Below are 10877 nucleotides of genomic sequence, written 5' to 3'. Positions count from 1 at the left end.
TGTATCTTTTAATAACAATTTCAATATTATTGTTGGACCAATATTGTATTATTGAATTAAACGGAATTTATTAAAATCAAATTTTTGTAAAAATATTTTATATTTTAAAATGATTACATTATTTTGATTAATTTTTATCAAACCTTTAAAATTTTGATGATAATGTTGTTGGGATTTTACTTTTTCATAATGTCCTTAAAGTTTTGCATAAAATTCATAAGCTATTATAAAATTCTGTGTATTGTTGGAAAATGTATAATAAACCTAAAATGATCAAAATGAATACATAATTGTTAAATATAAATATAAAAGCAAATACCTTAGAAACATGGTTTGTATAGTTCGTTTTGCGTATATATGTGAAATTTTATAATTTGATTTAAAAAAAATTATATATGCCATCATATTAAATATTTATTTTTATCTTAATTTATTTCATTTCCACTTATTCCGTTATTTTTATATTAAATAATTAATTTGAAAATTGATTTATGTATCAATTTAGGTATTTGTATTTTCTTTTAGGTAGTTGTCGTTGTGGTTGAATTATTAGCTTCCGCAGTTTCTGGAGTTACAGTTACTGGTGGTTTTAAAGTTGGTGGAATGCTTAAACTCTACAAGCAACACAAAAGTTAGTAACAATTAAAATTAGTATAAACTGAAATTACCTTTCCTGGACATGCTGCCTCATATTGATGCTTGAGACTTTCAATCTCATAAATGCAAGTATTTAGAGCTGTACGCAATTCACCAAGTAACACCATATCTGAGCGCATTTCATTGAAAGAATTGCAAATATCTTCTGTAGGTGGTGGAGCTGGATCTAAAACACGCAATCATTTATTAAAAGATATACGAAAAAATATACTATATTTTACTTACCAACTTTAAATTCCTGCATACATTGTTCTAATGCTTTAACTTTTCGCTGACCTATATTTGCGGGCAACTTCATCTTTTGGGAACGTAATGATACTCCAGACCCACGCAGATCTGCAAATTTAATACCGCTGGTACCAACTTCTATGGCATTTACAACAGAATCAACTTTTGATGGACGCGGTTGGTGGTGAAGTTTCTTTTTGTGCAACTTCTTTTCGTATTTACGTGTGCTTGGTGTATTGCTAGCTGCGTCACTCTAAATTTAATAAATTGTGTTATATTAAATAATGAACCAATTTTAAAGGTTACATTAATCGTACTAAGTGATTAATATTTACTATTTGCCACATATTTGTACGTACTTGATCAGCTTGAGAAATGAGTTTTTGCAAGTCTTGTGTTTTGCGTTCGCGTTCTTTTTTACGAGCTTCAATTTTCTTCAGTTCATTCAGTAGCATCTGCTCTTCCTCAACTTGCATTAATGTACGATCAAAAAGTTTTTTTAGTTGATCTTTACGCCGACGCTCATGATCTCCATCATAAACATACGTTTTCTTGTCACTTGGTTGGCCTCTTGCTTTAGTCAATAACCCTACAACCTCATAATACCGTTCTTTTAAGTCTTCAACAGTTTTCGTACCATGTTGTTCGCGGTCCCAACGATCAGCCATTACAATAAATCGTAAATCAAACCTTAAATGAATTGTTCAATTTTATTATATATTTAAAATATTATAATATTATGTTATATTATAATATTATAATGCTTACTGCTTAGCTAAATCGAATAAATGATCGGTTTGCGCTTTATTCCAATTTTGTGTATTCGTACGCAAATGCGCATTATAGTCTGTCATTGTATAGCTTGGAATCTCCAAATGTTTGTTAAATTTAGCAAAAACATATTCTTTTTCCTTTTCACCGACACGTTTCCAATGATGAAATATTGCATTGTCCGTACGCGCAGGATTTGTAAAAGGTGCCCATTCCCATTTACGCACTTTTCGCATACCAAGACGTGCTTTAGCTTGCTTATAACTGTTGTCAACACAAACTGCATATATATTAACATATTCATATTATAAATAAACAATAAACTTCATGAACATTATTTAAAATAATACAGTACCTGTGTTGTCGGGCAGTAGGGGTGGTCCATCCTTGTTGTCATTATACAGTAAAGCAAAAACTTCACGATGCATACCCTCAGGACGTTTGGATGCATTTTTGACTCTTCGTAGAAAGAATTTTAATAAAATTTATGTTTAAACTAATTATAAGTACCTTTCGAAGTTTCTTTTCTTGGTGGCCAAAAATGTTTCTCTAGTTAGTTCTGGTGTGTTTGCTCTTTCAATATCCAAAATATCACGTACATCTGCAGACATGTTGAATAAATACTTCACAACCAAAATGTAAAATTAATTTATATTTTCAGAGTAATTATATTAAAACTTTAATTATAAATATTCAAAGCGAAATTGCAGCTACAAACAAAAAAAGGTCGAAACGTCAGAATAAATGTTAGGTGCTTGACAGCTGGATTCTATATCCCGCAGCTTTTAATCAACACTGATTGTGCATGTAATACGAAGAATGAATAAAACTTTTATATGGTTTTTTCATAAAAATATTTCAATTTCTTAGTTTCTTTGTTAAGAAATGACACTAAGGACTCATTTTACTTAAATAATAAAAGTGAATTTTTCTAAATTTTTTTAAACATTATATATATTATATTATTATATATTTAGGCCGTGTGCGAGTTTGAGTAAATTGATGGTAAATTGAAGGAAATAGTAAGTACGGTATGCCAACGAATGTTGGTATTTACCAAAATTTCGAATGGGATAATTTAGATAAAATTTGGTATATTAGGTCGTATCATTGTAAAAATTTTATAAGATGTTTAATAATATATAGGCTAAAAAATTGCTTTGTTGAGGATTGCAGTTTCTGCTGTCAGAATTATTGCTGATATAAATAGTGCTATATCCGATTGATAAATACACACAAAAATTTACTAAGTGCGTTATATAACCGTGTACATAAGCGAATGATATTATGAATTTGTTAAATTTAAATGCTAAGATATAGTATAGTAATTGATTTATATATAACAAATTTGTTCACTAATTAATGTTATCAATGAATTCAATTGACAGTCGTCACCTATATATTTTTAAACATGCTTGAAAAAGAAAATATTTTCATAAATTTGTTTATTATCAAAGAAATACACAACAGAATTAAGGAAACGACATATTTTGTATTCATAACATTAGGTCTGTTTCACGAGCTACTCATAATAATGCACAAGTGCGCTCCACCAGCAAATTTTTGAGTAAATGAGAGCATCTGAGAGAGTGTAGCATCCTTGTCGAAATTTGGAAATGCTACACACACTTTACTCGTAAACACGGTTGCCACTTATGGTACTTTAGTACCAAAATTGGTACTTTTTTTTCCGTTTGGTACTCTGGTACTCATGTTCAAAAAATGGTACATTTTCGGCGACCCAACTTTATTGTGGATATTGTATTGTTTTATACTTTTTGTACATTTTATATAAATTGTATTTTCTTATAAAAAGACAATAGAAAAATTTTGGACCTTTTTTACAGAAATGGTACCTTTTTAAACAAATTTTGGTACAGAAAAAAATTTTCAAGTGGCAACCGTGCTCGTAAATTCTTTTCAAGTATAATTTGTGTGATGTGTGAATCAGCCATTTTGATATGAATTTAAATTTTAGTTTTGTTTATTTGCGCGGTACTGGAGTTCTCACCTGATTTTACACAAAGTGGTTCCATGAAAATCTGTGTAAAGAGCATAAATTAGCACTTTATTTGTATTACGCTCGCAGTTTGTACTTTACTTGTGTTTTATTTGAGTTTGACTCCGAGTAGCTCGTGAAACAGACCTATTAAATAGCTGATAGTGACATGTTTCAATTTCCGTTTCGTTTCATTTGAAGTAACAGTATTCAAAATCATAATAATTAAAAAATTATGATTGGAATTGGATTATTTAAAGATCACTAATGTCAATTTTAATATATCAAGTATATATAATTATAAATTATGATCAATATATGATCATTTATGTTTATCATATATTTATGTTAATGATATTAGAAACATATCATAGTATATGGAAATTTATTTTTACTCTCATCAACAATATGTATGCTTTGGATTGATTTTAATAGCATTGACAGACGGTAGCTATATTATCATTAAGTGGCTAAATTATAATTTATTTGCTCATTTTGCAGTTTTAAATGATCATTTATGGTCTTTAAATGACCGAATTTAACCCAATTTATTCGTCATTTAGGTTTTTAGAAATGGTAATGCTGCATATGCAAGTGAAACGAAATAAAAAATGGAACAAATTGCAAGCTATTTGGTTGTCAAAATGTAAACAAGACATATTTGGAAACATTGGTAAATATAAGTACTCGTTATATTTTTATATATTTTATATTTTTTTTATATATTTTTATATAATTAAAGCAAGTTTCTTTAATTTTCCTTTCTTATCCATTTTGAATTTAAAACTCTTGCTTTTTCAATAACAAAAAACATACATAAACTTCTTAATGATAATTTATACCGTCTGCCAGGGTATTTTTAAAATGATCATTTAAGGCTGCTTAATGATAATTTAGTGCGCTCGTCTGTCAATGCTATAAAGCTTAATAAATTATGTATATATTTTAAAATTAATATTGATATTTCATACGTGGTGTACACTATAATAGTTAGAAACGGGTTGAAGAGGCCTTAAAGACATGGAAATATGTATATATGAAGAGCGATCGATCTAAAGGTAGAGAGATCGCTGATGTCTTTTTCGTGCTAACACATAAAATGTTTTCAATAATATTTTGCGTACACATCTTGCATTTTAATTATTTTATTAGTATTAGTACAAATGTTAAATATTTGTGCTTCTTGCTGACTCTGTCATCTGTTACAAGCAGTGTAGTTTCTTTGCAAAAGTTGTCAGTGTGGTAGCACTGCCATTTTTGACATTTCTTAATGTGTCATTTACAATTTCTTTTGAACGTCATTCATATGTTATTTGTTTTATCGAGAATTGTTTGTAAACAATGTCGGTATCTGCATTCTAATAGTAAATAATTATATATACATATATATTAAATATGTATATAAAAAAATAAGAATATATATAAGTATTTAAAGCAATTACTATATGAAATTGATAATAAGATATTAAGCGTGTTGTGAGAATCTACTGTGAGTTTGTGAGTATGATTGGTTTGATAAATAATTTATTTGATAAATGTTTCACCCTATTATTAAAATATGTGAACATTTTGCTAAATTGGCATTTAAATAACATTGTTTGTACAGCTTTATAATTAAGTTGATAGCTGCTACATATATAGATCTTTTATTATATGTGATTGCGTCGAAATCTGTGACAAGAAATATGTTTTAAATTTATATAAGCTAATATTATACTCCAGCTTAAATATTCTTAAAGAGGTTTCATGTTTTTCATTTGTGTTTTGTTTGAGTTGCTAATGTTCAATTTTAGTGCTCCTACAATTGAGACTACATATATTCTGCATTTAAACGCTTTATAGGTTGAACCAACTTGCTATAGGTATACGACAAATGCACGAGTAATATTTTTAGTATATTCTAAAATTTATTTAAACCAGCTTTAATAGACCGTTTGGGAATTCTTTCTTCAAAGGGCATCTGCTGTTATAGCGTATAGACGGTGTCACGTTGTTTTGCTCATAACCCACTTTTCAACTGTAGACCGATACGCCAGTCTGGTCTGGTTAAGTGTGAAAGCCAACAGAGTTAATTTTCAAAAATATTAAAAAATGAAAAAGATCGCTCGAATATAAATTTATTTATGCATTTATTTCTCTAACAATTTTATTAATATATTTATAAATCAGTATTGCAAATCTGAGATGTAATAATAACTTAACCACAGTTGTAATTTATAAAGAACATGTTGACGTGTGTCCTGCTATGCTTTTTATATATTCAGAAATATAACGATGCCTTAGATGATTCGAATCGTCAAAGATCTGAGCCTGGCTTTGTGAATTTGTCCTTAAACAATATTATTCAGCGTCAAAGTTGTGTGCCTTTTAGTTACTTTTTTTTGTATTCAAGTTTTTATTAATAATATATAAAAACGTAATAGAAATTTTTGGAAACATCTTGTTCTTCAATTTATAATCCATTCGTATTAACTATTAATTAACAATACTCAATCGGTAATACGAATACTTTCTGTGTGGTCAAATTAGTTTTTTAGATATACTCTTAAGAAAAATATAGTTGGAAGTAGTTTTGCTCCAGCTTTAAAGGAGCCCATAAAAAAAAATTTGCCCAATTTGGTGGTAATGAGATCAAAAACCTTTCCGCTTATAAAAGAACGACCAATATGTTATTTCTTACGCAATGGTATCTAAAGCTCTCCTAATTGGTTTAAACTTTATTTTCAGGGACTATACAAATAGGTTTTAATTTGACCTACACCAAAAAAGTGTTACGTGTTAGGACGACAAGTCATAATTGAATGTAAAGTGATTTCTATCTTATGGTGGGAAGAAATAGCAACCTTAATAACAGTAGTGGGTAATCGCTATTAGATTATATTGTTATAATTTGCAGTTTTTGTTTTATATATTTCAGATAATTTATAAAACAATTTATTTCTATAACTAAATTATTCACAATGTGTACAATGACTTGGACTGAATTTCTGGACGAATGTAATGAGTTTTTGAAAATCTCGGAGAAGTTAAACGATACTTGGAGTTTGTATAAAAAAGTAAGTATTATTATATTTAATCAGTTTAAATATTTGTTACTGTATATATATAGTTATAAATAAATGTAATTAAAATTTTTATGAGATTTATATATATATATACTTTTTAATGTCAAATACTTATATCATGAAATAATTTTTAGAAACAAAAAATTTGGTTTTTATTTAAGTGAATTCTCAGGCTGACTCTAGAATTCGATTGAATGCAAAACTTTTTAAATAGATTCGCAGAATGTAAGCAATCTAAAAAATTTGCAGTAATATTTTTTACAAACAATAATATTTATACATATATGCAAAAAAATAACAACTTATATATAAGTGACTTATATAGCTGTGGTTTATGCGGTGGTTCTAAGAATAACAGAATAAATGCAACTGTAGTTTGGGAATAAATAACAAAAATGAACAATATTAGAAAATTGACTAAAATTTGACAAAGTACAGAAAAATTACTGCATGTTGGGTTCGGTGTTTAAATTTGTCACGGATCAATTTCTAATAACAGATGTTTCCGAAGATCGCTTCGGAAATATTTATCAGCTCAAAAATTAGCAGTATTGTCAGTTCAAAAATTTATTTAATTAAAAATTAAATTTCGATTTAAAAATTAATACTTTATTAAAGTTATACTATTAATATACCATTCTTATTTATAAAATAGATTTGATGATCATTTATTAACAAATTAAATTCCGTAAATTTCCATTCCGAAAATGTTCATCTGCGGCGACCCAATTTCCCGTGAGAAGCTAATTAAATAATTTTTCCAAAAACGATGCGATGACGCAAGCAATAAAATATTTATAATATTAAATTAATTGCTGTAAATTACAGCATTAAATATGCATAGGTGTTAAAATAAAAATTTTATAACTGTTTTAAAAATATATAAAAAGCAAAGTTTTTAATATAAAGAGATTTAATAAACACCTTCAATACATAATAATTTTGTTAATATAACACCTACCTATATGAGGTCTGAAATGTTTCTATCAATTTTTATACGATTTTTGAATAAGTTACCTATAGATGTAGTTCATTGTGTGTCATTTATTATTAATTATAGCAAACATTTATTTATCTAGCAATTAATTACTAATACATACTATCAAGTAATATGAGATTTGCTAATTACTAAAAACAAATCAATTTAAAAATTTTATGACACGTTGTGAATAAAATAATCAAGCAGTGAAAGTTTTGGCTATCCATTTAAGATTCCTAGTACAATATACTCTTGATAATCCAGAAAAAACACAAAAACTATGAACCTTATAATCCGGGTTTCTGTGAAACTACACTGGCAAGATTTTGGAAAATAATTTGTTATAATGCAAATACGTATTTTTTCGAATTTTGTCTGCAAATAAAAATTTGTATGCATTAGTGAACTAGAGTGAATTATAATTAAGATTAAGATGAACTATAATGTGAATTTTATTAAGATTCTCTTATCTTTTAAATTGGCATTATGCATTCCGAAACAGAGTTACTTTATAATTTTTTATAATATTATTAATGAAAAGGGGATTTCTTCCTGGTAAAACGTTAGTGTTGGTAACTCTGGACTTTCAAATTAACCAATTTATACCTAAATAAATTCATTATATATCTCCCCAAAAACTCGTTATTAAAAATAATCCTAAAATTGATATGAGCTATTTAAACAGTTCATTAATATAATAGATCTAACTTATGATATATAATGATAATTAAAAATTTTTCCATTAAAACATGCTCCATTATTTAAATAGAAACTTAATTTTTTTCTATTAAATAATTTTACTTTAATATGTTTCTTTTAGAATGAAAATGAAGGGAACTCGTTTTTAATACACAAACAAAAAATAACAATTAATATTAATCAACCTCCATCAGACACTGCAAATCAGTCAAATGAGGCCAAATCAGAAACTGCAAATCAGTCGAATGAGCCCAAATCAGAAACTGCAAATCAGTTAAATAATGAAACAGTTAACGAAGATGACAACTCTGAAATTATAGAAATGGAATGTCATAATAAAGAGTCTACTAATTCGATAGCTATTGAAACAGCTAACGAAGATGATACCTCTGAAATTATAGAAATGGAATATCATATTGTTTATAGCATTTCATATCAAGTTCCGGTCTTATATTTTCGTGCATATAAAAGTGGTAAATATTTTTAAAATCACAATAATAATTTTATTGTATATAACATATTCAATTATCTAATATATTTATTGTATATATAACATATTATTGTAGATATAATATATTATTTCTTTCATAGATGGCAGTTTCCTGGAACTTCAAGATTCTTGGCGCTTGTTTCGTAGTTACGATGAAAATGAGACGATCCGCACAAGAGCCGATATGTTGTCAATTCTAACACAAATGGAACATCCAGTACTTTTTAAACCGTACTTTGCATTGCATCCTTGCCGGACAAGTGATATTTTAGCTCAAACTGGTTCAAGTTCTAATCGTGTTCTCACATTTATTTCTCTGATGGGTCCTTATTTACAAATATATCTGAATAATAAATATGGCTTATTGTTATGACTTATGGTGTCATTAATATATTATAAATTATAAAATATTAATTAATTTCAAAATATTTTTTTGTATTTGTAATTTTATTTATTGCATATATTGTTAAATATAATTCAATCCAATAAGTTATGTTTTAGATTATTACTGGGGTTAGCCTGTTTGTTTAACACATAAAATTATAAAAATGTTGTTTCAAATAAAAAATTACACTTAGTAATTTGTGCTAAATATTTAATTATTTTTTGATTTTTATAAAAAATTATATATATAAAATTTTAATATCTATTTATATGCGTTTGTGTTGAAAATTGCTTTAAGTATTATATGTATATATAGCACACATCCAAAAGCGTTAGAAATAAAACACATCTCTTATTAAGTTTAAGATCGTCGATAAAAAATTTAATTTGATGGATAATTTAGTTAACGAGTAAATAATTAAAAATAACTTTAAAGTCAGCAATAAAACCGATTTGTTTAATTTTTGTCTATAAGATACATTATTTTAGAATTGTAAAAAGTAACAAATATTTTTTTTTTGGTTAAAAATGCAATGACTATTAACACAACACGGCATTATTGTTTATAAAATTTACTTTTCATTACTGATTTCTATATAATAAATAAAAGTGAAAAAATGTTCAAAGCTACTGTTTTGAAACAAACGAGTAACAATCTTATATATGCCTGCGGGTGGTGAAACAGGTATCGAACGTTGATCCACATAGAAATTTTTAACGAATATGTGATCCTGTATATAAACTTGTTATTATAATAGCAAAATATAGAATATTTAATACAATTACTCTATAGGGACATGTATGGTTAATGTTTGTGAACTCCTTCAGAATATTGAATGCTAGTCTCGTATAGAAATGACTTTTTCTTTTATCTAAAATGTCGCAGGCATTCTCAGTGATATTTACCAAAAATGGGCGGTATATATTCATCGAGTTCTTTTGCCAAACTTGAACGTGTGTCTGTGCAAAGAACAATAATAAATATATTATTATATGTATTCAGTTTGTGTATTTTATAACTCACAAAAAAATTTTCTATTACGTCAACAATATCAAAATCCATATTGATTACTGATTTATCTCTATTAATGGCTCTCAATCTGCATTTTAGATTTATTACAAACTTCGAATTTCCGTCACATTCAATTTTAAATATTTTGAAAAGCATAGTATTTATTGTTGGACACTGTAATAAAGAATTTTTAAATAAATTTAGATATATTAATTATTATTACTTTAAAATTTGTTTGAATCATACAAAGAGTAACTGTAGCAAAATGATTGCAGATAAGATTATAAGGCGTGTCTGTGCCATGGTACCATAACACTTGGAACAATCACTAAAACTAAAACTAAAATTATATATAAATTTTATTGCAAATTGAATATTAGTTTATATTGATAACATTTATTAAAATTATTAAAAAAAATTCCTATAAAAAGTACTTTTAATGTGATATTAATAGACCATCGAAATCTATCTATAGACCATGAAATCTGCTTTACCCTTATTATTAAAAAGCCATTTGCTATTAAAAAAAATCGAAAATTGTTAAATATGAAGTTTTTCTCTTGAACTATACGCGATTATAATAGCAAAACATA

The 10877-nt window shown here is 26.9% G+C and overlaps 2 protein-coding genes across 5 annotated transcripts; one reads left to right on the top strand and one right to left on the bottom strand.

Annotated features, from left to right (window-relative positions):
* Positions 1 to 448: 448 nt before the first annotated feature.
* On the bottom strand, positions 449 to 2453 carry LOC119684628 (DNA methyltransferase 1-associated protein 1-like). 2 transcript variants are annotated; one of them, XM_038098708.1, is made up of 7 exons: positions 2167 to 2453; positions 2012 to 2115; positions 1654 to 1936; positions 1203 to 1575; positions 883 to 1138; positions 669 to 823; positions 449 to 614 (listed from the first exon to the last, which is right to left on the bottom strand). In XM_038098708.1, the coding sequence occupies exons 1-7, from the start codon at positions 2265 to 2267 to the stop codon at positions 522 to 524; spliced, it is 1365 nt and encodes a 454-aa protein (XP_037954636.1). In that variant the 5' UTR covers positions 2268 to 2453; the 3' UTR covers positions 449 to 521. The 2 variants fall into 2 exon arrangements, with proteins under 2 accessions (XP_037954636.1, XP_037954637.1); XM_038098709.1 differs by having other exon boundaries at positions 1245 to 1575; positions 2167 to 2435.
* Positions 2454 to 5063: 2610 nt separating this feature from the next.
* LOC119682272 (ubiquitin-like-conjugating enzyme ATG10) lies at positions 5064 to 9300 on the top strand. Of its 3 annotated transcripts, none has more exons than XM_038095670.1 (5): positions 5064 to 5144; positions 6383 to 6511; positions 6573 to 6711; positions 8520 to 8871; positions 8990 to 9300. In XM_038095670.1, the coding sequence occupies exons 3-5, from the start codon at positions 6616 to 6618 to the stop codon at positions 9259 to 9261; spliced, it is 720 nt and encodes a 239-aa protein (XP_037951598.1). In that variant the 5' UTR covers positions 5064 to 5144; positions 6383 to 6511; positions 6573 to 6615; the 3' UTR covers positions 9262 to 9300. The 3 variants fall into 3 exon arrangements, with proteins under 3 accessions (XP_037951598.1, XP_037951597.1, XP_037951599.1); XM_038095669.1 differs by having other exon boundaries at positions 5064 to 5152; XM_038095671.1 differs by having other exon boundaries at positions 5064 to 5152; positions 6383 to 6515.
* Positions 9301 to 10877: the final 1577 nt, after the last annotated feature.

Source organism: Teleopsis dalmanni, chromosome 2 (genome assembly GCF_002237135.1).
Source record: "Teleopsis dalmanni isolate 2A chromosome 2, ASM223713v2, whole genome shotgun sequence".
Taxonomy (NCBI): domain Eukaryota; kingdom Metazoa; phylum Arthropoda; class Insecta; order Diptera; family Diopsidae; genus Teleopsis; species Teleopsis dalmanni.
Note: the sequence above shows the minus strand (reverse complement) of the source record. Positions and strands in the feature narration are given on the sequence as shown.

Excerpts from the sequence above, each read along its gene's own strand:
- LOC119684628 (XM_038098708.1), bottom strand. The coding sequence starts at position 2,267 with ATGTCTGCAGATGTACGTGATATTTTGGATATTGAAAGAGCAAACACA. Across the intron at positions 2,116-2,166 it reads AAGAAAAGAAACTTCGAAAG|AGTCAAAAATGCATCCAAAC; the intron begins GTACTTATAATT and ends CTTTCTACGAAG. Across the intron at positions 1,139-1,202 it reads TAGTAAATATTAATCACTTA|AGTGACGCAGCTAGCAATAC; the intron begins GTACGATTAATG and ends TATTAAATTTAG.
- LOC119682272 (XM_038095670.1), top strand. The coding sequence starts at position 6,616 with ATGTGTACAATGACTTGGACTGAATTTCTGGACGAATGTAATGAGTTT. Across the intron at positions 6,712-8,519 it reads CTTGGAGTTTGTATAAAAAA|AATGAAAATGAAGGGAACTC; the intron begins GTAAGTATTATT and ends TGTTTCTTTTAG. Across the intron at positions 8,872-8,989 it reads TTTTCGTGCATATAAAAGTG|ATGGCAGTTTCCTGGAACTT; the intron begins GTAAATATTTTT and ends TTTCTTTCATAG.